We start from the raw sequence: 26,169 nt of genomic DNA, 5'->3' as shown, positions 1-26,169 counted from the left end.
AATCTGTCCGTGTTTAGTCTGTGTTAAAATATTTTTGGCTGTTTATCTTGGATCGTGCCCACATCATTTAAGATCGACCCTTGTCTCAAACCTCAGGTTTCTAGTCTTTCTTTTAGTTTTCATAGCTGAATAAACCTTTGATTCGCCTCCTTGTGCATGTTTTTTTTTCATTCTTTCTTCATCCTTTGTCCTGCTCAGCCTGTAACACAGAGCAAAGGGAAGAGTAGGCCTGGGTTCCTCTGGTTATATTTAGCAATGAACAGATGCAGCGCACTGGAGTGGAACATACTGCCTCTGTTCGCTTTGCTGTGTGCGCTTGTGTGTTTTTGCGTGTCTTTGACTGTGACTCTTCCTTCAAACCCATTCTCCTATCATGCTCTGCTGACTCTGACTCAGCAGCACAACGCAGGACAACTGGGTCAGGACTGGGTTCTGCATATTAAACTACCTTGACAAAAAACAAAGCTTACTATTAACTATGTGCTGCTAACTTTTTAAAAAATGACTTTTTCATATAATACAAATACAAAATAATACTGCATAGAGGAGAAGTGTCAAACATTTAGCCCAGATGGGTCTGACTGGCTTCCTGAAATGCTCCAATCTAGCATTTAGGAACTACAGAGAAGGACAGCATACAGTTAGAAGGCATCAAGTTGTGAAAATGAATCATGTAAAGAGTGGCTAACTAAACTGTGACGACCTGCCATACCACACCAAAGTAAGGTGACCAAGTTATGCGACAGTGTTTCCTTGGTTAAGGAGAGTTGAGTTTGTTTGCGATGACCGTACCGATTGATTGTTCTTTTCATAAGAAGGTTTTTTTGTTATGTTTTTTTAAATTTTGCAGAGAAAGGGGAAAAAAAGTCATAAATACTTTCGGCTGCTTCTTTATTCACGAGGAGCTGCCACATGTTATGGCATATTTTCATGCTGGGTGCCCTTCTTGATGCAATCCTTGCGTGTCTCCTCCCAGAACTGAACAATGTGTAAACGCTACACTGTGGAGGCACCAAGTCCCCTCTGAGAGGCATTTTTTAATGTTTGTCATTTTTCATGTTTGACAAAATAATTGTCAGATTAATAAATACAATGATTTCATTGCCATTCAAGCCGCTCTGTCCTCCCCCCCCTTTTTTTTTTGCATTTAAAAAATGTGTTATTCAAATAATATGCAGCAAAACACAAACACAGTTTTTGCTTATTGTTGTTAGCAAAGTTAATGTAACTTTTAACTTTTGTGCAGTCGTGACTCTTGCTTTTTAATTGGCCAACAAAATATATATATATGAAAACAGATATAAGGAAGACAGACTGAGTTTTCTCACTTTAACATTGTGTCACTGCCCAGATGGTGTTATTTTGCTGAATATGATGCTGACACTCGGGTTCTCCATGGTCCCATTGAAAGCAGGATGTTACAGTGGGAGTAACATAAAAGGAGTTCTGGGTGTGGCTGGTTATGGAGGTAATTATAGGAGGAGATGGCAGAGGACCAGTCCATAGCTGTATGGCAGACCTATCTGTGATTGTTGTTTTTTCCTCTCCATCCCTGGCACTCTGATTGCAGGGCTGCTAGTGGTGAACATGTGCAGATGACCCTAAAAGCACTTCCTTTCTGTCTCTGTATGTTCATATGGCTATAAAGGAGCGACAGAAATCGTGTGTATGCATTCAGTTCCCATGAGAACAAAAATGTGAGATCCATGTTTAATATCACTACTATCAAGTCTTCTGTATCAGCTGTCATTAACTGGGCAGGGTAATGGATGTGTAATAGCTGGAGATTGCAGCTACTTTATCACACCGAGAGAGTCAAGTGAAGCACATCACTGAGAGCAGGAGTATTTGATTAGTTTTGTCTCTTGCATCCCACCCGATGTTAACCTCTCTCAGACAGCCCCTCCTTGTATTACTGGATAATGTAGAGTTAAATGCTCTCATCTGTAACTGGAGAGTCTAATGTTGACTGACGGGATGTGCTGAGACCCACAGGAAGCTGCTTAAACAATGGAATTTACTGTTTAAGAACCAACATTTCCAGTTCCTTCTCTGTGGCTATTATTTGGAATCAGCAGAGGAAATACAATATTATTTGTCACCTGGAGGAAATACCATTTCTTTGTTTAAGCTCAGGGTTATCAACCTGAGATTGCTTGAAACATTCACAGAAAGCATTTCGGTCCATGCGTGACTTTGTGCCACAGATAGAAGGACGCAGCCAGAGTGGAGCCTTCTCAGTTAAGCTGTGATCGAAAAAGCTATTGAGGCCTTCGCAGTTTTGCAGGACGTTTCTCTTTGTTCATCTCATCCTGATGTAGACGGTGTTATGATGGGGAAGAGCTCTAGATGAACTGTCTGCTAGCTTCTGTAAGTTACTGTTTAAACAGTTGGTTAGTACTATAGCTGAGATGAGAAGGTTAGTGCTACTCTGTGCTGTCACTGCTAACCTGCAGCAGCAGGCCCTTAGCGCACCATTAGGACTAGAAACAGTTAGGCCGGCTTTGACTGAACACAACAGAAGTTTGCACTAGCAGTTCTGCAGCTCTCTGCGTTTCATACCAGCCTCCCTCTGTTTCCAATCACTATGCTCAGCAGCTCAGCCAGCCAACAAAGCCATTCAACTATCAGCAAGGAAATTAACAGGAATTAAAACTTTCTTTAAAAGACAACACATTAGGTAATTTGAAAGAATGACTGGTGGCACCTGGAATTTTTATACCCAAATATCTTAACACGGTCACCTTTGCCTAACACCCTCTGCTTGGAAGTAAACCTTTTCTTAAGCAATAATCCGTCTGTCATCACCACAGGTGCCATTTTATAATAGGCAGAAGTGTGTGTGTGTGTGTGTGTGTGTGTGTGTGTGTGTGTGTGTGTGTGTGTGTGTGTGTGTGTGTGTGTGTGTGTGTGTGTGTGTGTGTGTGTGTCCGTCTGCATGATTGACTGTCCTGCTTTACACATAAGGGCAACTTGCCTACCGTTTAACATCTAATCGGTGCCAGCTGCAACTTCCTCTGGAGAAGGGAGGTTTCTCCAGAGGCTTGCTGGTGTTACAGAGTTATCTTTGGGGATGTTTATGTTTGTTTTGAGTCTACTTTAATGTAAATAAAGTGGAAAACAAGTGTTTAAAGTTTCCATTATTACCATCTTATCATACAATACACACTTTTCTTATGGTAATTACCACTTGCAGAGTATAAACTGTGCAGCATTCTCCCAGAGAGCAGCTGTAATTTAGGGATTCTTTCTGCTATGGCCAGCATGAAACTACGCCTGCTTGTGTGGTCTTTATCTTGGGATTAAACAGTTGTGTTGATTTTTTTTTTCGTTACACATGATTTGTCAGACCTTGGTTGCAGACAGTTTTTATGTGCTGTCCAACTCTTTTTTTACTACTACAAACACCTTTGTGGCAGAGGTGGAAGCAAAACTAAGGTCACTAAGTAAAAGCAGCAGTAGTAGTACAGTATTTTTAAAGGATTTTTTTTTTATTACATTTTCCTGTGAAATGTGGTAAAGCAAAATTACAAAGTTACAAATGAAGTGAAAGCACTCTGGTCTAAAATCTCCACATCTTTTTGTTTCTTTTTGTTTATGTTTTCTTATTAGAACTCACATAATTGAGATCCACCACTGGAGGGCAGCATCCTCTAATGACCACACATGGCTCATGTCATTTGCAGGTTGGCTCTGTGTTGCCATGGTAACGGATCTGCTGGAATCAGGCTTGCAGGCTATGAGGATTGGAGACACAGAGGGCAGTGTTGAGCTTTAGGATGGGAGATGAATCCCAATCAGCAGCTGAGCAGAGCTTCACAGGCAGACAGCAAACACACTGATATGGTGGATATTTCCTAAAAACTGATGGCAAAAGCTGCTAACTACTTTTACATAAAAAACAATCACAAACACCTCCACAACACCGCTGGTGTTTGGATGCCTAAGCCTGTGGTTTGAATGGCATGTTTATTTCCACACGCTTGATTGACACGCAGTAGCAGTGACTCATAGTGACGACAGCTGCTCTGTGGTACTATAGTCTGCAGCTGCTTTGCACAGTCTTCTGCTGATGTTTTAGCCAGTCACGGCCATATGTTTGTGTGCTCTTGTCATCTGGCCAGCATGTTTTAATGCATGAGATTTTCTTTTTATCCTCTTCAAATGTCTCTTCTAAAGACAAGCTCTTATGATAGCCTCTCCAATTAACATCACATGATCACGACGTGGATGCATTTTGTGTGTATTTATCTCTGCTTTCGCAGTCAAGTCAATAAATGTGAGAATGTGTAAATCTCTATCTCTTTAGATGTTTAAGTGCACATGCTGCGTCCCCCAGCCTCCACCTCCATTTCCAAATTGAGACAGGGATGCATAACTAGATTTAAGGTTATGTAATGCTGACTGGAGGCATGGAGGATGTGTATAATCCACTCTTATTTGGGTTAAATCCATCTCTCTCCGGCGCTCTCTGTCAATCTGGAAAAGGGCAGGGGCCCTTACATATTCACACATCTCTCTTCTGCCTCATCAGACTTGAAAAGCACCAATCTCTGTCACACACAGTCTTTTACCAGCCAGCTTCACAAACATCCTAACTCCCAAGAACCATCTCTCAAAGCGCTAATGTCTCTGGTGTCTCAGATTTTTCCCTGATGGAGTGATTTGATTGTTATGAAAATCAAGGATATCTTCTTCAACTTCTTAAAGGATCTATCTTATCATTTAGACACAGATTCTCTGTCATTTTCACTGACAAAATGGTATGGCATTTTTTGGGCTGCATGTGTTCGTGAAAGACATTTATACTTACTATATTGCCCGTGTTTACCAAAACTAAGGTCTGATATTCATTATTAAAGTAAGACAGGCATCATAATATGTAATTAATTTGATAATATGCCATAATAACTTTATATTACAGAAGATAAGATCAGAAATTATTCATATTTTACATAATAAAACTGTGACTATTGTAAATATGATCTTTGAGGAAAAGCATTTAACCATTGTCTTTTAACTAATTCATTGTCTCGCCTCAAATTCCTAACTATCCAAGCAGTTTTGCTGTAAGGATAGCAATGTTAGTCAGTCAGTCATTAACTACTACAAAGTAAATATGTCCTTTGGTACAAACATTTAGAGGATGAACGCACTATTTCTTGTGATCCTCTATTTTTTTTTTTCCTGTAGCAGCTGCAACACATTCATGGATGGAGCCTGTGTCACTGCTCTGTGTGTGGCTTATGTATAGATTTAAAAAATGCACACCAGGCCTAGTAAAGAGTACAAGCATCACAGTTTTGCTACTGTTTATTAGCACTGCTGCCATCCTGGATCTGTGGACAAATCAGGGTTGGAAGGGTTTCTCCAACTTTCTGACTGGGAAGTTCCATTTGAAAATTCCAATTGCAACTCGAGATTTCTGACTTTCCACTTCCATAAGCCCTTGGTTCTTGTTTTTAGACTTCTTCTTTTACCAGAGCAGTTTTTACTTGCTTACATATCTTCTTTTCTTAACCTGATTAAGAGACACCCATTCCTTATGGGCCATTCATACCCACCACACTGGATGCATTATGCACAAACACCAACACAACCAGCTCTGTACCAGTTACATCAGTACTGAGAGTGTTGGTACTTGCTGCAGTATTCTCCTGAACAATAGGTGTCACCACTTTGACAAAACCTCAATAACAGCACTATTACAGGAGGAGAAGAAACCAAACACAGATTCAAGGAAGCTGCACATTTTTTTAATCACATAATTTTCTTCCAGAAAGTTCAATCTGCTGCAGGATCTCTCTCTGTATTATCTATGACTCATTGAGAGGTACACAACCAGCCAAAACAACACCAAAGTGGAACTTGTGCAAGTGGATATGACAGATTACTGTGCAGAATTCAATGACTCTGTAGACTTTACACTATAAATGTATTTTTCACATTACATCACAGATATTAACATTTTCCCATGTTATAAGGTATCAAATCAAAAATGTATATGTTCAGTGCAGTAGTAGTATGTGCCTTTTTAAAAAACAAAACAAAAAAAGAACAACAGCATTATAAAGACTGTGTTTAGGAGAGATTAGTTGTGGATTAGCAGTAGCTGTATGAGAATGTCCAGTACATTCCCAGTAACAATACAGCGCTCTTAGCGTACACAATACAGGGATCTCCATTCAGCTCATGGTGAATTGAACAATTCACCATGTCCATTGTTCAAAAAATCTGTGGAACACTGCAGCGCCGTCGTCGCTGAGATATTATCTCCACTTTTTACACCACATCTGGTTGTTTTTGTTGCATTTTAAAGCTTTGTGTCACATGCTGCTGGAAAACCGCTTTAAATAGGTCAAGAAAAAAAATTGTGTTTTAGTTAAAGTCCTTGAACATGGTAAGAAATTGAAAAAAAAAATCCAAGGCCCCTTTTTCTTGCTGTAATAAAAATATATCAGAAATTGTGACACGGCTAATATGTATCAAATCAAACCATGAATTTTCCATGAGAGGAGTGCTTATTTGTTCAACATCTTTATAGAAATATTTTTTAATTTTACAGTTTAACTTGCAGAAGGCTGCATCTTCACCACCAAACCATTTGCTCATTTGCTTTGCACAACAGCATTTGTAATTCAAAATTCAGGTAGAATATAAATAAACGGCATATAAAGTGCATGCACACACACACACACATACGCATGCCACAGTGGTGCAGTGGTAATCTGTGATCCACATGCCTATAATCCTCATAAATATTGAATATTTGATGACTTTCTCATTGATGGAGCATGACACCTAGGCGGCCCACCCTCTGCTAACTGTAACACCCGTGGGAGGGGGGGTTGTTCCCGACAGCGGTCTAATCTCAGGGAAAGCATCTGAGCCAGCAAAACTGACAAGACAGTAAAGGCGCCCGCTAATGTATGTGTAACACATCTTATTTTAGATGAAGCATTGTTTGTATAAATCAAATCGCTACAGACATGAAAACAGCAAAGGATGCAGTGATTCAAAAAGATGTGTGCATGTGTGTGTGTGTGTGTGTGTGTGTGCTTGCATGTCTGAGAGAGTATGCTGTTGTATCTGTTTTTCCTCTTACAATCTGACTTCTGCTTGCCTAGCAGGGACCGTAATGATGGTCGTCAGCACTGGCTGGTTGCTAGGTAACAATTACCTGACTGTGCTTTGCTTGCACTGAATTACACGGTGGGCTATGTGTGTGCATGTGTGTGTGTGTACGTGTGTGCACAGAAACTGAAATATACAACAACATAGAATCTTAGCCACTGTCTCCAGTTTTAGGGCAGAAAACACCCAGGAGCAGAATCACTGTGGTATTATTAGCCCAGCACTCTTTCTGAATCTTAGCTGTAAACTTATTCTCAACTTCTATTTTAATATTGTTTTCACAGAGCTTCAAATTTGTGTGTAAACAAACTGTTTTGCAACTGTAATCTCATTCTTTATTCATGTTTGATTTAGATGTTTTTTGTTAATTCTCTGCGCCTTGCATTATTGGTTTTACTTCAGTGTTCAAGTGTTTATGGTCGTGTCCAAGTAGAGGGTGGTCGGGTGGATGTGACGAGGGGCAGATGATGATGTCACGTTACACGAAACCTCAGGATAGATGACCAGTAGTTTTGGGGGTTTTTTTCCTTCTGATGATTCTGCTTTGTCTCTTTTTTTGTAATGTTTTTCCTACTTCTGAATAGAATTTTTTCCAAAACTGGAAAACCTTCCTGCCTCCTTCCTGGCTTAGACTTCTCCACCCTGAAAAGCCTTTACTGAAACTAAAGGGTTTTAGTAAAAGTACTTCACTGAAACTCTACGGCTATGGCATTTCCAGGTCTAACTGCTCTCTACCATTATGAAGTTCTTATTTGAACTCAAACCATTAACCATTCTATTAACTTGAACAAACTTTTATCTTTTAAATTTTGCTTAGTCGTTGTCAAACGAAGGTTAAAAATATGTGCTGTATGACCTGCTCCTTGGAGGTGTACTAATTCAGGAAACAATCATACTGATCTTATTCATAGATTAGAGATACCCTACTGACACTGATCGCTTAGGTCAGCAGTAGTTAGTCACTTCATGGATCAGCTGGATCCCAGTTGACAGAACAATTGGCCCTTTTTATGTTACTGTAATGTTAAATTCCCTCCAAGTCCCATCAGTTGTAAAGTAAACAATACATCCTCAGTAAGGGCACTGACCCTGGCATCAGGAAGCACAGATCAAGGAGAGACTCCTCTACTATGAACTGATCCCGACAGGAGGCCATGGCACCTCCCCCAAGAACTGCGTGCCAGCTCTCCCAGACATGGATGATATATTTGGAGATCATTAAATGGTCCTAAATGAGACCCTGGCGTGAGAGCGAGCTCTGACCATCTGGCCCCATTGTGAGCGCCGGAGCTCTGTTCAAACTCAGCCAGCAGCATCCTCACGCCTGATTGGATGGTTGATGAGTGTGCATGAATATTCCAGCCAATCAGACAGCCTTATAAACAATTACCCAAACCTCCCTCAGTCTCTACCTTTCCCAAATAAACGGACCATCCTAGTACATAATGTGTGTGTTTCCCTGCTGTAGTCAAACTGTTTATAAGGCCCCAACTCTTTTTTTACATTAGCCCCATAGTAAGCACCACTAATTCTCTTGTGATAATATGTGATAATATTATCACATATTTACTGTATTCTTCACTATGAATCAGATGTATGTGTAACAAGTTATTGTTTATTTACTGTCTGAGAAAGGTCTGGTCCTCTGTCACTATTTGAACAATGGAAATGTCGTGGCCTTTCATGACATTACTTGAGGGTGAATGAAAGCATGTCAGCGGTGAAAAGATGTCCTTTTTTTAGGTTTATTTATTTGAGCTGTTTTTGTCTGGCCATGTTTTCCAGGTCACAAGCTCAACAAGGATCTGAAGCACTATCTGAGCTTGAGGTTTCAGAAGTCTTCTCCTGACCACGAACTGCAGAAGACAATCCGAGCCAACCTGTATCGTCATGCTGTGCCTTGTGAGTATTACTTTTTGTTGTTTGGGTTTTGTTTTTGTTTTTTACATAATTTCTTCATCACTGGCTTATTTTATGGCTTGTTTACCATCTTTTTTTATTTAATCCTTTCCTTTTTTATATAAATTATTCTGTTAGTCTTTATGTTCTTGTCATCATTTAAAATTCGCACAAGCTTTGCTTCTAATCAGCGAAAGGGGAAACATGTATTTTTCAAACACACTCGCTGTCATTTTTCTCATTACTGCCCATTAAAGCCACTTGTGTTGACCACGCCAGAGTACCATTTTTGCAGCTGTCTCACATCACTGTGAAAGATACAAAAAACATGGCTCAAGCCAAACACTCCGCGCTGTGCCAGACTCCACAGCTGGGCTCACTTACGTCACAAACAGTTGGATGTGCGGCTGGGTAACACAGCCCAGCTTTACTCAGTTCATTTTCCTACTGTACTCATGTCACGTTTGTGTTTCCAAAGCATTTAGCTTGAATTGTGTCGGCCACGAGGCTTGAGGCCTTAAGTGTTTCAGCAAAGCAGCACAGTAGATGTTTTCAGCTTGCAAGTGTATGTTAATGTTTCCCCCTGAGAACTTTATCTGATTATGATATGTACAGACATTAATTAAACAGGCACAACAGAGATCAGCATCACCATGACCACTCGCTCCTGTTTCTCTGAAATGGGACTTGGTGTTGGTTTGCATGTGTTTGCATTGCAGTGCTTCCTAATAAAATGTGGCTTCTAGTCTAATGGATTTTTTTCTCTCCCTGGGTCACTCTCTTGTTCTTTGCCTTTTCGCTCTTTGCTCCCCATCTCTGGGTGTCTTTCTCTTACTCTCAGCCATGTGACTGGTAAATCTGCCTCTCTGAGCCTCACCCGGTGCCCTCCCTGGGATTATGATGTTCTGATATATTGAAAATAGATTCCTGTCCGATTATGTGATGAGCATGTTGGACTCTTACGAAGTTCATTGTATGATGGAGAGGCCCCTGTGTGCTAGGACAGTGCTGACATAAACATCAAAACGAAAACTAAACAACAAGAGATTTTCAAAAGAATGCTACTGTAAGGTGGTGTAAGAGAGACCCAAATGATTGCAAGGATTTGTTTCTATTTTTTTTTAACTTTTTTTCCCTAAGAAATTGTGGATACAAATAGAGATACAAAGATCACTTCCTTTTTAGAGATAACTGTCGGCAGATTTAGTAAAACTTTTTAAGATGTCTTTAACTGCAAGAAATTAATCTTTGGGTCATTGCACACTGGTTTTTATTTTTACAAGAGCGCTTTTATTAAGAGGCTGCACTTTTATCATAGCTGACTGATGAAATCCACAAGAGAGGAAATGTACCAGTGCAACTGAATTGTCATCATGAAGGTTGGTTTAAGTCTCTAAGGTCAGTGAGGAGTGAGATGTAGGCAGGACTGTGCCTTGTATGCTCTCTCTCAAAGACTCTCAATGTTTTTAGAGCTCTTATATTGTGCTTTTATGACTTGTGATACAGTGTTTAACTGATCCGTCATTGACCTTAAAGACTCTCCTAACAAATGTGTACAGAACAAACCTCTACATAGCTAAACTTAGCTGTTAACAGGACTAAATATCAGTGTCAGGGACCAAACAGTAAGGCACATGGGGCAAATATGTAAGAAGCATTTTTTTTAAAATCATTTTTAATTAAATGAAAAATTGTAACACTGTCCACAAAATCCCAAATGGTGTAAAGACATCCAAAAACTCAAAATAAATTCAACAAAAGAAAACCCAAGCTGAGATTAGGTTTATATATCTAACTTCACCTAACAATTCAGGCACACGGATTTAATGTAGACACAGGTTAGACAGAAAAGGGTGGGGCACTTAGCCAAACAATAACAACGAACAAACTTAGAAAACTTTAAAATAACATCAGTCAACTAATATTTCTTACAAATCAAGATTAACTTATATCAGATATAATCATATTTCTAATATATATCTATATAGATTTTTTCAAGTCTCCCTCCCAATTTCATATCCCCTGTTTTCAGTCCACTGTTGGACTCTTCCATTTCCTGCTCATATTGTATAAAAGTCTCTCTAACCCAGCTGGTCAGTTTTTTGGAGCATGGTGGAAACACTTAGGGTAAATGTTACTAGCAAATAAATAAAAAAAGCCTAAGACAGAACTGGTCACTATGTACTCAGATTAGAAAACAAATGCTTTGAATAAAGGTATTATCAAAGCAAGATTATGTGCCAATTTTTTTATTTAATTATGTTTGTGTGAAAGATAAATAAAAAAAAAAGAACACTGAAGGGTGCCTGGTGGAGCCACTACAGCCAGTAACATGTTCACATTGGTAATGCTGATATGTAGCTGGTGTAATCTACCAGATTTGCAACAATAATTTAGCATGTGATTAGCACTAAACACTAGGGGTGGGGAAAAAAATCGATACTGTGTAGTATCGTGATATTTTGTTTGCTAATAATGTATCGATACAGGGACAGCAGAAATCGATATTTTGTTACAAAAAAAGTTTTTGTGGAATGGAACATGCTCTGACTTCAGAGCATGTTGTTCAGCTCCTTTTTCTGAGCAAGAATCCTGACATTCCTTCACTGTCCAAATGTGTTTAACTCTTTTTTTGGCAGCAATAAACATGACAGTTTACTTATTTTAATTTAAGACATGTTTTATTTTAATTAAGTTTAAAACTTTTTTATTTAATGTAAAATTATATTTTGTTTTAATTTACTTTCAAATTCTTCAGTTGCTGAAGGGGCTGCATAGTTTTCATAAATTGCATAGTTCACAATAGCTATAATTGTACCAGATGGTTGCATTCAGTTAAGTTGGACTAGACTGTAATACAAACCGTTCAAGTTTGTCAACAATAAAACTGACTGAAATGAGAGAAAGACTGAGTGTGAAACTTTGATATTAGATAAAATGAATATTGATAAAGTTTACCTTTATGTACAGAATCTGAATATTGCAAAATATTTTTAAAAATTGCAATAATATCGTATCGTGCGTTAAGTATTGTGATAATATCGTATCGTGGGATGTATGGTGATTCCCACCTCTACTAAACACACAGACTGATCAACCAAGCTATTGGTTTTGCTGGTTTGGCGTCAAGGTTGTTGAAACGACCGATAAAAATATGAGAAACGGTCATAATAGCAGTCGAATATAATATATACTGACATGGCACTTTGCTGAATATAATGTAATCGGCCAATTACATGGCAGCAAGCTAATGCATTTTGACGTGGTCAAGATGACCTGTTGTAGTTCAAAGCAAAGATCTGAATGAGGAAGAAAGGTGATTTTAAGTTCTGAAAGATTGTTGGTGCCAGATGGGCTTGACTGAATATTTCGCTCCACTGGAATTTTCCCACAGGACCATCCATAGAGCTTGCAGAGAAACACTGGAAAAACATAAAAATATCCAGAAGGCGACAGTATTTTGTATTGTCCTCAGAAGAGAATGGCCAGACTGCTTTAAGCTGATGGAAAACAAACAGTAGCACAATCACTTGTTGCACTTTCTGTATGCAGAAGAAAATGTAAAATTGGAAAATGTTGCTTGGTATGAGTCTACTTCTACTTCTGCATCTAGCTGGTAGGATCAGAATTTAACCATGAAAGTATGGATCCAACCTGCCTTGTATTAAAAATTCAGGCTGATGATAGTGGTGTAATGGTTTTGGGATATTTTCTTGGCACATTTTGGGCCCCATAGTACCAGCTGAGCATTGTTTAAACACCACATCCTGGATGACGATTGTCACTGACCCCGTCCAACCCTTTATGGCCACAGTGTGCCAATTTTCTAATGGTTGCTTCCAGCAGAAAATGTCACAAAGCTCAAGACAGATCAAACTGGTTTCTTCAACATGAAAATGATTTCACTGTACTCAAATGACCTCCACTGTCACCAGATATCTTGCACAGGAAATTTGCATCATGGGTGAGCAGCCAACATGTTTGCAGCAACTACTTGATGCTGTCATGTCAATATGGACTAAAATCTCTAAGGAATGTTTCTAGCAAATTGTTGAATATACATATATTCAACAAGTTATATACCACAAAGAAGGCACTTTGGAAAGCAAAGGGGGTTAAACCCAGAACTGGTAAGGTATATCTCATGAATTGTCTGGGTACGTTGTTGAGGGGACATAAACATCTGTCATTTATCTGAATTTTTTGAGTATTACAGAGTATGTTACAGACTAATTTTTGACACATGACGTCAATATCTTCACACATTTACTATAGATTAAAATCCCCTACTGCTCGTTCACTGGGCATATCATTAATTTGTCATTTTAAAACAATACTATAATGTGACACTTACACTCAAAAATATTTTCCACTACTAATCAGTCGCTGCTTATATTGGATGTTCTTTCAATTCCTTTATTTGGTTTGAAGAAAATATTGAAACGGTGTCCAGACCTGTTAGCCTTTGGCTGGTAGTTTTTGGCTGGTATCCTTAGATATGTATATAGTTTTGTATATATTATCCATCCAGGACCTTTTTCTTGTGACGTCTGCTCCCTTGTTAACCAGCTATTTTTTTATTTTATTTCCAACCACCTTCTCCACAGATGGGGATGGTGGCTTTCTCTACATGCATTGATTTTATACCCCAGTGTTTGTAGGACTACTGTGATAGTACTGTGTATGAGCTCATTGGTTTCAGTGATTCTGATAGTAGGGCTGGAGGTGGTTTCACATCTGAACGCATTCTTGTCTGTTGGGACTTTGTCAGTGAGCTCAGGGAGTCTTGTCCTTGGTTTTGTGGCTACCTTTGTCACGGTCTGAGGAGGCAGACCATGCGGTGGACCCAGGTGCGAACACACGAGAGTAGACTGGAGTAAACTTAACTGAAAGCGAGCCTTTATTGTGACTGGTGACAAGGAGTGCAGACAAGGCAGAAATGCAGTGACAAACTAAACTATGACTAAACTGGGAAAGTAAAACTAGGAAAAAACTATGAAGACACAGGAAACCATAACTATGAATACAACACTGACATTGAATACAGACTTTCAAAGTAAAACAGGAAACATGGAGATTAGACATGACATGAACTAAACATAACCACGCAGACATGACGCATGAACCAGGGAGACTTAGTACAGGGGGAGATTACATAAACAACTAAGGAACAAGACTAAACAGCAATCTAGAAATTAACTAGGTGAACTAAGCTAAGGCACAAATAAATACAAAAGATACATAAAACTCAAACACTGGGTCGCTCGACCCAGGACCATGACAACCTTGACCACATCGTTCATTCTCAGCTCAGCAGATGCTACTGCTACAGCAGTTAGGTGGGCATTACGTAGCTCAACTAGACTACTCCAGTCTATCAGGGTCAGCTCATTATGTCCACACTGCTCACTACTGTTCATATTGTTCTGTACTTTGGATCTTCAGCTTCAATAGTAGCTTTCTTACACTGACGTTATAGCATTGAGCTACCAGGTCAATGTGGATGTTTGCCTTCCACTTATCCATAGTACATGCATTGTAACATGATATGGCTTGGCTCGACTTGGATAGTAGCATTCCATTAACTCCTTGTCCGTGACTTGTTCCACTAGCCCACCTCTCATCAGTATTTGATGGTTCTCCAATACCTTGCTAAGCTGGGTAACAACTGAACCAGTATGACTTTAGTTGCATCTCTTGATCATCTTCCAAGGTAGGGTTGGGGTTTTAGCCTCGAGCTCCTTACTGGATGCATGGTTTGACCAGGATTCGAACCCCAACCTATTGTTCCAAAGACTATCCCGCTGCTATATAGTAAGCAGCTGGAAAGACACACAAAGACACACAGACATATTGTCTTGTGGCCCTTTTTGGGGCACAACACTGTGTGTGTGTGTGTGTGTGTGTGTGTGTGTGTGTGTGTGTGTGTGTGTGTGTGTGTGTGTGTGTGTGTGTGTGTGTGTGTATATAACATTGAAACGTTTATATTGTTTACCCCCTTTCTCCCTTTTCCTGTTCCGTCTGCTCACTCTTTAGTGACTTACTATCCCTGCCACCTCCTTTATAGTGTCTCTACCACAAACAGACGCACACATGCAAATATAGTCTTAGCATGACAAGGCAGAATAACAAAAGCAGTCAAATAAAGGACACACTTCTCAGCCCTGTGCTTCCTTTGTCTGTGTCTCTCGTGTCTCCTCCCCCTTTCCTGGGTACATGTGTTGCTCCCACTCCACTTGGTTGACTCGAACAGGTGCCTTTAGCGCTGACACTATCTGAGGTATTTCTTTTTGCTTTTGGGCTTGTGTGTGTGTGTTTGTGTGTTTATAGTAAGAGCACCTCTGCCTCAACCCACCCTCTTCTCCCGCATATCCCCGCTGATACAGATGGCCATTGTTATCATGTGCAGCAAATGTCACAATTGATAGACAAGTTGCTCTCTCGTGGGATTCATTTCTCTCTCACATCTACAGCTGCTGCTTGCGGATGAGGGTTATCTCAGCGTTTTGAGCAACAGAGTGAACCAATCTTCCCTCCCCCACCTGATCTCTCCCTCCCTCCGTTGCTCTCTCTCTCTGCTCCCTCACTCTGTCGTTCTCCTCTCTTCACATCAAATCCTCCTGTGAGTGTCAGCGTTCCTGTGGCTCGGCGGTGGCTGCTGCCTTCCTCAGTCTCTCTCTGTCACACTCTAGCTGCTCCCACCGTGTCCCTGCCTCTACTGCTCTCACCCACCATCTCCTGCTCTCTCTCTCTCTTTCTCCCTCCCCTCCTTGCTATCTTTCACTCCCTCGCTTCCTTGTTTTCCACTCCACTGCCGATCTTGGGGAAGTCATTGTGGGAGACAAATTTCTCTGTTTGCCGTTCACACAAAGAAAGGGATTACGGGTTGATTTGTTGGCTCCGGGCTCTCTCTGCATCCAGGCAAGTGGCAGCTCCTTATTCTATCCTTATTCGCTCCTTCTTTTTTTTCGCTCTCACCATCATCCACAATCCAAAGCCTGTGATGTATGCATGGTAGTGTGTGTGTGGTTGATGCTGTGTATATAGGCTAAGGGAATCAGGGAAGGTGGGGGTAGGGGTGGGAATTATGTGAGGGAAAGAGGGGGGGCAGGCACACTTGGAGCAGGCACGTCCAACCCAGAGGGACAGATGGCCAGTAGCCCTGGTGCTTTTTCCTCTTTGGTTTTCTAATTCACCCTGCAGGCTTTGTATAAGGCCCACTAATACACAGACCTTCTCTTCAAGAAGCAAGAGATGGCTGCTCTCTTTAGCTAGAAGAAGGAGGGGGGGCATCTGTATGTGATGAACGGACAAGGTATACGAGAGGAGGGAGGAGGGGGCTGCTCTAGAGGCAGAGCAGGTTTTTAAGAAGGGGTTACTACAGGAGAGAAGAGAAGATATGAGGAGCTGAGAGGGAATGGAGAGGGGGGTCATCAGCCTTGAATACATGGAGGTCAGGTCCAGATGCTGCTCAAACAAAAGGGCTTCTCTGGGGGAACGGCAGGGGGAAGCGTGGCACTCGCCATTGTGTGTGTCGCTGCATTGCAGGGTGCTGCTGGGGAGCCTCATGCTAATGATGGCCATTCATTCTTGTAACGGATGAGTGGGCCCCAGCTTCTGTTTGCCTTCTTTTCACATACACACGGTTCATATTTCTTTCGTGACCAAATATCAGCTGCGTTAACACACAATTCTCTCTAGAAAAGGCAGAGGAAGGAAAAATGATGGCTTCTAAGCTCACTGAGGAAGCTGGGCAAATATGTGTTTTTGCATAGTAATGATGCATGAGGACAGGTGCAGCCTCTGTGTTCAAGGACTTTGTGAGGTTTATGTTTAATGCATGTGGTGTTTGTTTTTAGTACATTTTGCAGATACAGTCACAAAAGACTATCATTTCCTACTATTAGAGTAAATAACAGAACCAATTTTCAAATCTACAAAAGAACTGCAGATCTTCTTCCTTGTTTGTCACTGTGATTGGCAAGTGGGTGAAAGTCAGCCCTGGAGGCTATGGTCCTATGTTGTTTTGTTACTGACAATTTCCTTCAGGCCCTTTTCTTATGGCACACTATTCAGAATTACCATTGTCAAAGCACAACCTCTGTTTCTCTTTTTATTTCTGCACTTGGAGGTAAGAACAAACTGTACTCTGAGCCTGGTCTTACATCAACTTAATCAATACTGCTGAAGAACCACTGTGATCATGAATATAAAGTGAGGCTCACAGTAATGTTATTGTTATTTAAAATCCTCATTCTGCTTTCCTCATCAAGCTCATCCATGTAAGACGGCCATGCTTTGATCGTGTGAATACTCAAGTAAGGATGTGAAAACCGTTGAGAGGCTAGTCTCAGTCACTCGGGTCAAGTTAAGGTGATCAGGCCCTGATTATTGAACCACTAGCTTGTTCTTTAACTGTAGAAGTATTCATGTACTGTAGTTCTCTCAGTTTAGCTCGGGGTGATTGCACTCCCTGCATGCTCAGACTAGACTCGTACTTCAGCAAAAGTAGAGCCCTTTGCCTCACATGAAGGAAAAAAAAGCTTGTGTGTTTAGAGAATATTTTTGACTAGCTGGCAGTCAAGCTAGCTGGTTAGCTGTTAGTGTTGTGTGTGACAATGACACCTCTTTTGAACTTTTTGAGTTCAATGAACTAAATTGTGTAAATAAACTGGCTGAACAAGGATTCTTTGTTGTGATCATGAAGACTAGTCTGTGTCTGTCTGTCTCGTGATGATTTGGATCTGCTGTGGTGGCCAGCTAGTCTACATTCTAGCTAGCCAGTTCCTGCAAGCAGTGACCATGACTGTGGCTCAAAATCTCTACAATCAGATAAAATCAATCTTCAGATTACGGTATCAGAGTTTGGATCAACACTCCCTTACTCATGATAAAGCCATAGTTGTTGTCAAATTGCACCCAGATTATTGCCCGACTGGTGCATTAACTACATGACATATTAAAAATGGACCAAACCTCATAATGTCCTTGAGGGCTTTTCTTTTTTATATCGTAACTGGTTAATTGAGTAGTGCATTTGTCCATTTTGTCCATCATGTAAGTGATGAGCACAGTTTTATATGGCAAATTGGTTGTGTTTTTAGAACTATTTTTATAGTGGGCGGGAGTATGCAAGGGGCTGTGGGGCTGCAGCCATTGGCCTCAGACAGGAACTGGAGTGTGAATAGCTCACATTGGCTTAGCCTCTAAGCTGGGCTGGACCTCTAATTTGCTCTGCTTGTGGAGCTTTGAAGAAAAACGGCAGCTGCCTACTAGCTGCCTGCCTGAATGAGTTTGCAAGCTGGGAGCTAGCACTTGCTCACAGACAGCTGGATGATCCATGGATGGTTTGGATGGAGCAAGAAAAGCAGAATTCATCCTAGTCAAAGTCATCCTGCTTGGATTTATCTTTTTGAATATTTCTGTGGAATAACCAGAGAGAACGGGCACAGAAGCAGCGGCGTAGAGGTAATCTGTGACATTTACTACTTCTCCTGGGAATGATGCCGTGTCTTCCGGGATTACGTTGAAAGAGATGTGGGTGGGGAGAATAGATGGATACACAGAGGCAGAAATGCAGGCAGGTGGATTTTTAACAGACTGTGGGAACCGGTGCTTATGCAGATTTGTGGTGTGATATTGATAAGCTGTGATGTGTTGTGCTGTGCGTCTTTGATGACGGCGGCTCTCTTAATCGCACACACATGCATTATTGTCAGTCTGAGCTGATGTTTGATTAGCGGCTCACTTTAAACGCTGATCTGTTGACACACTACCATAGGAGGACATTTTGCCCTGCCCCTGGCTCCTGCAGCTACATCTTTTTCTTTCTGTCATCCACCTTTCCATTTCTCCCCTTCTTTGAGTCACCCTTTCTTGTGCACTAGCTAATCTGTTCTCCTCTCAGCTTTGCCTTTTAAATGAAAGCTCCTTTCTTCCTTTCCAATTTTGGGTTTTATTTCTGCACCGGTTTCTAGTAGAAGGCGAAAAACCCCACAAAAACCCAAACTGAAATCTTAATGTTATTTCATTAGATTTATAGCTAATAACGCTTCAGATTTTATATGCTTGCCCACTATTCATTTTCAGTCCTTATTCTTCGTCCCCACATTGAAAAGGAGGGAGCTGTGGAAGCAGCAGGAGAGCAGTGGCTGGACTCGGCAGTGAGGACTGTTGTGGCGCGAGCTGAAAGAATGCCCTGTTGTGCTGGGCAGCAGCAGCATTGTGTGTCTGGCCTCCTTCTCTTTAATGGGCAACTCCGTCATTCCTTTATTGAAACAATCACAGCGAGAAACCTTTTCTATGTTTAATAATAATTAAATAAATAGGCTCTTTGATACACAACCTGGCCTCTTCATAAGTAAAGGGCCGGGTATTGTTTGAAAACTTTCTATTGTAGCCCCAATAAAATAAAAGCGCTACACACTGTGCTGGTAAAATACTTTCTTGTGAGAGCATGATTTTTCCATATTTCATGAAAGCAGCATTAAGGTCTTTGACGTCTTAAATGTTCAACCTCATCTAAACATTAATAGTTGTAAGGAAAAACACATCGGTTGTGAAGATGGTTTCATATTTTATTTAAAATGTTACCATCTGATCAAAAATCAAATAAGCAAAGGTATAAATCGGAAACTGTTCAGGTTGAATAGCAGGGCTATCCAAGTTATTTTCCTAATACCATTTTCATAATAAATATTAGCTTATAAAATATTAAAAACTAGAGATGACAAATGTCATTTCCAAGTCCTCCAGGCCCTGTAGTAAGCATTCTGTCTGACAAACAGTCCAGAACACAAACATATTTAGTTGTGTAAAACAGAGAAGAGTGAAATATTCAGATTTGAGAAGCTGAGACTGAAGAATCTTTTGCATTATTACTGAGGGCGTTTTGTTTTTTTGGCATTTCATAGACCCATTAGCTGACAGCCATCCATACACTCACACAGTTTTACTACAAAAATAGTACTGACATACATGGTGACACAGATACTCTACGCATTTGTTTTTGATAGTTTTTCAAATTTGCCTTTTTTGCCTCTATTTTCTTGTATAAGACAGGAGGAGGCATTGCAGCACCTTGCTGAACCATCCCCAGCACACTGGTAGTTAACCGAACCTGCTACAGCATGGCATGCTCCCAGCAGCTGATAGGATCTGGAGTGGGATTGCTATTTGCTTAATCATTAATCTGAGGGCCTCCACTACATTGATTCTCTCCCTGTTCCCCTTCATCAATCATTATGGGCCAGCATTTCCTTTAATGGGGGATAGAAGTGCTGATTGAACGCAGCCATGGTACTGGGGACATAAAAATCATCTTGGTCCTGATCAGGGCTACAAAAAACAGGTCCAGAACCTGTCCAACTCAGCAACAGCAGCAGACTTCTAGCCTTCAAGCATCAGAATGAGGCTGGATCCTTTAATTAATTTTATGTTCAAATTATGTTCCTAAAACGTAAAATAGAAAAATATCTTATAATATGATGTATTTGTCCTATTATCTTTGCTAAAGACTTGTCCAGCTCACACCATAATGGATGCAAATGGCCACCTAACCATAGTTTGCGGTTGAGAAGCTTCCATCATCTGACCAGTGTATTAAGGGACTACTTGTGTGGATGAGGCCTTAAAGTGCTCCCTCAATCAATGCAGCTCCAGTAATTGGCTTAGAGGCCCAAGACAGTTCCATGCTAACTCCCTGCGCGACTGTTTGCTTTCTCTGCCCCGCCTCTGCTCGGTCTGCTCTGAGATGTTCATGTAATTTCTTCTAACGTCACCTCTCAGCCTCTGTTTTCATAACACACACCTTGCCCATCAACACAAAGATGTGTGTTTATTCTGGAAACAATGCCCCAAAATATGCTCTCGCTGTGGTTTAGATGCTGTACACAGGACTGTTACGAGCACGTATGATAAGATTGGGTTTCTTAAGAATATAAAGTTTGTTCTTTTATTTTATTATGACTCTAATTAAATAAATAATCCAGCTGCTGTTTTCATTACTGAAACACTCAGAGCATGGTCTGACATTAATTTGCTAAAATCCAGCCATCAGGTTAATCTCGCTCTCAGGTCAGTGCCTGTTCTTTTGTGTTCTCCCTCCTGCTATGCTCACGCTCACAACCAGCAGGGGTTAAAAACAGCAGATGTTTGGCTGAAACGGTGTGCGTGTGTCCCCGTGTGTGTCTACAAGTTTGCCTATGTCTGCTAGACAATGAGTGGAAGCTCCTCAGACCATCAACAGCAGGAAGGCGATTGAGGGTATCAGATGTCACCAAAGTGCCGTTGGCCTATTGTTAATACTCAGGACGGTTTTCACCTGGATTTGTGTGTTTGTGTGCGTTCGGATGCGATTGTTGTTGTGGTGGCAGTGGCGTGCGCACACAAGGAATGTTTTTTTTTTTTTTTGCGTCATTTTACAAACTCATTAAGATTTCGCTGTCACTGGCAATTTGTCTTTGATATCTGATATATACATTTTATATATGGGAGAAAAGATCTCAGCAAGTCAACAGAGTTTGAGGTCATGTAATTGCAGTCAGAGAGGTCATCTTGGCCCCAGGTAACTGAACCATACTGACCCAAAGGTCAGAAGAGGACAACGTGAGCACGGGACGTAGTCGGCTTCTCGCACTTTGCTTGACATCCTGCATTTCACCTTCCAATGTAAATAACAACATCAAAAGAGGAACGATTTTGCAGTGAGAAGCAGAATCTTATCAGATGGCTTCACATGAGCAGAAGACAAACTCTTCAAACTGCACAGTGATGATGCGATCCTTCGGCCTCATTAGGCAGATCTTAGTAACTGTCTTTCTTCAGTCCATGAGATGGATAGCCTTTCACAAACTTGCCCCTCCCAAGGCATATATATTCACCATAAGCAAGAGTTCATGCAAGTGGTTGTTTCTGTTTTTTGAGTAAAATGCTAATGTGAAAGCAAGATCGTGTTTACAGTGTTCATCATCAAGTCGTTTTCGTCACCTCTGAAAAAAAGATTTTTGTCCTAGGTTTAAATCCAATGGTTAGCATGGTTAGCATGTTCTCCCTGTGAGCACATGGATACTCTTGATTCCTTCCTTAGTCCAAAGACATGCTTGCTAGGTTAACTACTGATTTAAAACACTAGCCTTCCATGCTAATATTTGCTAATTAGTGAGTTGCCATAGAAATCCATTCAACAATTACTGAGGTGAGTTAATTGAAAACCTGAACATACTTTATTTCTTTATGCAGTAGATGGTGATGCTAATGGAAAAATCGCAGATCATCATTTTGGAGTTTTTATCGTCAGAAATCCAATATTTGTAATATTTCAGGTTGGACAAAGGAAGATGATCAGGTCACAAGAACCTTACCATGCTGCTGACATAGTCTACCCATAAAACACTATAATTATAATATGTAATTTAAATCAAATATTTGAAAAATGTCCATTTCAGATATTCTCTACTTCCTTTCCCCCTTATTTTTAGCTTGTAAGTGCAACATTAGAACCAGATCTCCCCTTTATTCCTTTTACTCATGTATAGTGCATTATGTTAAATGTGGATATCCCTGGTAGGCCTGAACCACTTTTATACAATACAAACATTCACTCAGCTACATGAATGAAATATTTAGTCAGCCTCCACAGACAACAGCTTCTCCCGCAGCACAAACTCTCATAGCTTTCATCAGGCCAGCAGAAAAGGCTGCTGTGCAACTTAATTGCATGCAAAAAAAATGTTTCTTCTTCTTTTTTTTTCTCTTTTTTTTTAACAGTGTAACGTAAAAAGACTGTTTACACTGGTCAAACCTTTTTTATGTTTATCTGTGACCTTTGTGCAAACACTCACTGGTTTGGTGGTAGCTCAGTATTTGTGTTGATGATGTAGAGTGATATAAGATGAAAAATATGGATTTTTCACTGCCAAAACGGTGAAAGTTAAGCCTTGTGCATTGTAAAAGATTCAGAAGCCAGATGGCCTTAGAATCTGCTTTTCTCTGAAGCTAGATAAAATGGCCTCTAAATGTTTTGCCGCTCATCACTCGGGTGGGAGCTCATTTACAGCGTGCAGAAGTGTTCAAATAAATCTGGAGACTGTAAACTCTGAATTATATCCAAGTCAAACTTAAGATAAATGGAAGTGGAAGTTGATGTGAAATGTAGAAATAAAGTTCTCTAAAGCAATTCTCTGTATGACTTCATGAGAAAGCTTAAATATAATAATCTTGGCCAATGTAATCCTTGAAGTCATGGAATATAAATAAATCAGTCATCATATTTGTGGCCAAGACATGTCAAGGAAGAGGCCTAGAGATGCTAAGACCAGCACAGTCACTCCAATAGTTGCTGATAATACGATTTCCTTCTATTTGTGGCACCTAGCTGAGAGAAGAGGTTTCTCTTTTGAACAATTTTGAGTCTTTCTGAGCTGTGAGCCTTCATCGCATACATCCTCTTAACCACCATACGCTCCGAGACAAAGACAGTTGCTATACGTGTGAATGAATCTCCACGAGGATGTCCATTTAACATAACTATTCCAGTACTCAGAGCATCTACTCTAGGGTGAGGACATTCCTCTAAGGTGTGCAACTTCAAGGTCTGTAATTAATTTCATAGCACAGCTCAGATGCTCCTGCAGTTTATGGTGCATGTTCAGTAGCAGTGAGTGAGTGGCCCAGTATTAGGAGTGAGGATGTGGGTCAGAGCATGCACTCAAACAGGCCACTTCAGGGACACATGTCCCTTGCTCCAGAGCTTTTTATGAACTGCCAGTGAGGACAGAAGCTGGCTTTGCTAGCTTGATATTTATAGTCCATATTCTGAATACACTATATATATGTATTTACATGCTACTTCTGCCCTCTATCTTTGTCTTATGTAGCTGAAAAAGGTTGGGACACTGGCCACATACAGCTCACAGCTGCTCATAGCAAGTGATAACTTGTTCAGCCAGGTTGTCACTACTGGATTCAGCATGCAGAAAATGGGCACCGGATGACAACTCTAGCTGTTAATACATTGGAGTATTACCTGCTTTATTCTCACATCAGCACAGATCAGCACACTCAGACTTCACAGAGACTTTGTAGTAGGGAGCTAAAGACTGTTTAATGTCCTTACTGATTGCATTTCATACTGATTTGAGTTCTCCCAAGCTCCCCTCTTGGGTAATGTCAAGAAAAGTTCATAGCTGCAGCGCATGTGTGAGAACAGCTTCTTCTGTGCATATGTCAGTGTGGGTGCTCAAAACTGCATGTGCGTTCTTGTTGTTAATTTGGTGTCCTATACAGATCGGAGCTAAATTTAGATCAAAGTGCAGCAGTGATAAACGTAGGCAGACACGCAACACTCTTATGGTTGTACTTCACTTCCTATTTAGGAAGGTCATTAAAACACAAACGCATAACAATACCATCCAGTCTATTGCACAATAATTTAATCACTCTGCAAACTGGAAAAATCTGCTTTACAAATCCAGCATTACTGCATTAGATTGCTTCGAGTTAAGTGAGCAGTGGGTCTCTTTCCTAAATGCTCAAGTGCTGCAACTGACCACTTTTGTGTTACTGAACAATTTGTTGTGCTTTATCTACAAAATTAAAAAAAAAACAAAACTGAAGTCTAAGATAATTTATTTAAATTACTTTTAAAATTATTTTTTAATGAAATACAAGAATGTTATTTAATCAAGTGAAAATGTCAAAACAATCTACCGGCTTAAGTCTCTCAAATGTGGGTTTGCAACTTTTCGTTTTGTGTATTTGTAAATTAAATCTATCAGTCGATTTATGAATGTTAATTAATTGTTTGGGATTAAAGAAATCACCTTTGGCTCTGGAAAACTGACAGCTGTGTTAATAAAAATACATCATATAACAGCATATTAAATATTATTTAGCAACATGTAAATAAAGCATTTTTTTTTCCCTTCAAAAAGGCAGAAACGACTGAGCATTAAGTGATTTTGCTTGTTAAAGGACCTGTAACTGATTATCCGAACTGACCAATTCATTTTTGCCAGTCATCTAATCAGTTCATTGATATTGCACAGAAAGGTGTTGCAGCACTACAGTGGCACAGTCACAGAGATAATGTTAATGATGTGGGAGAGGCGAGGACAGGCTTGCCTGGACTCTTTTATCCTTTTAGCAATGCTCTGCGTGTCACACACTCAAACATGCACACATCCAGCTTCTTAGAGAGTGAGATGCAATTCACTCAACATCACAACACCAAAACAACATGACAGTGGAGATGTGAGGAAAACCAGAGGCGTGGTTGTATGTTTGAGTGAGAAAGTGTGAGTTGTTTGTTCTGCAAGAGATGTCACGTGGCCATTAGGTGATTATTTTTGTTGTGTGTGTGTGTGTGCTGTGTATCTGTGCTGCCTTCATCCTCCTTCACTCTCTCATTCTCTTCTGTGCTGTTCCACCATTTGGCAGATGCTCTCTGTCATAACAGCCTTGTACGTCCTCTCCCTCTGGGAACAGACCGGAGCGGCTGATTGACATTAAGCGAGAGCTAGGTACTGATTGGATGTTATGTGTTTGGTTTGTAAACTCTGCAAAGAGCTAGCAAAGATACACTTTTTGTGGTGGACACCTCAGCTAGAAGTGATTTGCCATTGCCTGCCCACTAAAACCCAGAAACGTTTTCAAAAGTATCAAGGGAAATAGACAAATTAACCTTACGTGAAGTGAAAAACCAAGATAAAAAAAGAGTGGAGGAGTTGATCTTTAGGCACAGACCATTCACAGCAACAAAAAACGTTTAACAAATAAGGAATTAGGAAAATGTGTGAGATACTAAGATTCTTAAAAACAGTTCCAAACTGAGAGTGACATTTACAATTATTCATTTCAAACTAATGTAAAGTGCACTGAAGTGGATAGGTGAGTGACATGGGTACAAATTTTTCTTGATTCTATTCCATATCACTAATGGATATGATGTAAAAAAAGATGTAAAAAGATCCAAACCTCACTTTAAACAGTACAGAAACCTAATGCTTTAAATGTTCTGCTCTATACCTTATTTCAGTGTATACTAAAGTAAAATAACTAACACTGACTAACGGTGGAAAATAACAGATAGAAAAGTTCACAGTATCCTCAACAAGCCTCAGTATCACTATCATCAGA

General features: G+C 40.3%; 1 protein-coding gene across 13 annotated transcripts in view; it reads left to right on the top strand.

The window, feature by feature from the left end:
• The window catches only part of LOC308406616 (membrane-associated guanylate kinase, WW and PDZ domain-containing protein 1-like), an 87,866-nt gene that overhangs the window by 16,959 nt on the left and 44,738 nt on the right, over nt 1–26,169 (top strand). For 11 of the 13 annotated variants that reach the window (XM_080897703.1, XM_080897707.1, XM_080897706.1 and 8 more), the window contains exon 2: nt 8,920–9,036. In XM_080897703.1, the coding sequence (XP_080753829.1) occupies nt 8,920–9,036 (117 nt within the window). Of the gene's footprint in view, nt 1–8,919; nt 9,037–15,641; nt 15,955–18,239; nt 18,502–26,169 lie in introns of those variants that run through there. The other 2 variants (XM_080897697.1, XM_080897708.1) reach the window with 2 other exon arrangements.

Source organism: Rhamphochromis sp. 'chilingali' (genome assembly GCF_963969265.1).
Source record: "Rhamphochromis sp. 'chilingali' genome assembly, chromosome: 12".
Lineage (NCBI taxonomy): Eukaryota > Metazoa > Chordata > Actinopteri > Cichliformes > Cichlidae > Rhamphochromis > Rhamphochromis sp. 'chilingali'.
Note: the sequence above shows the minus strand (reverse complement) of the source record. Positions and strands in the feature narration are given on the sequence as shown.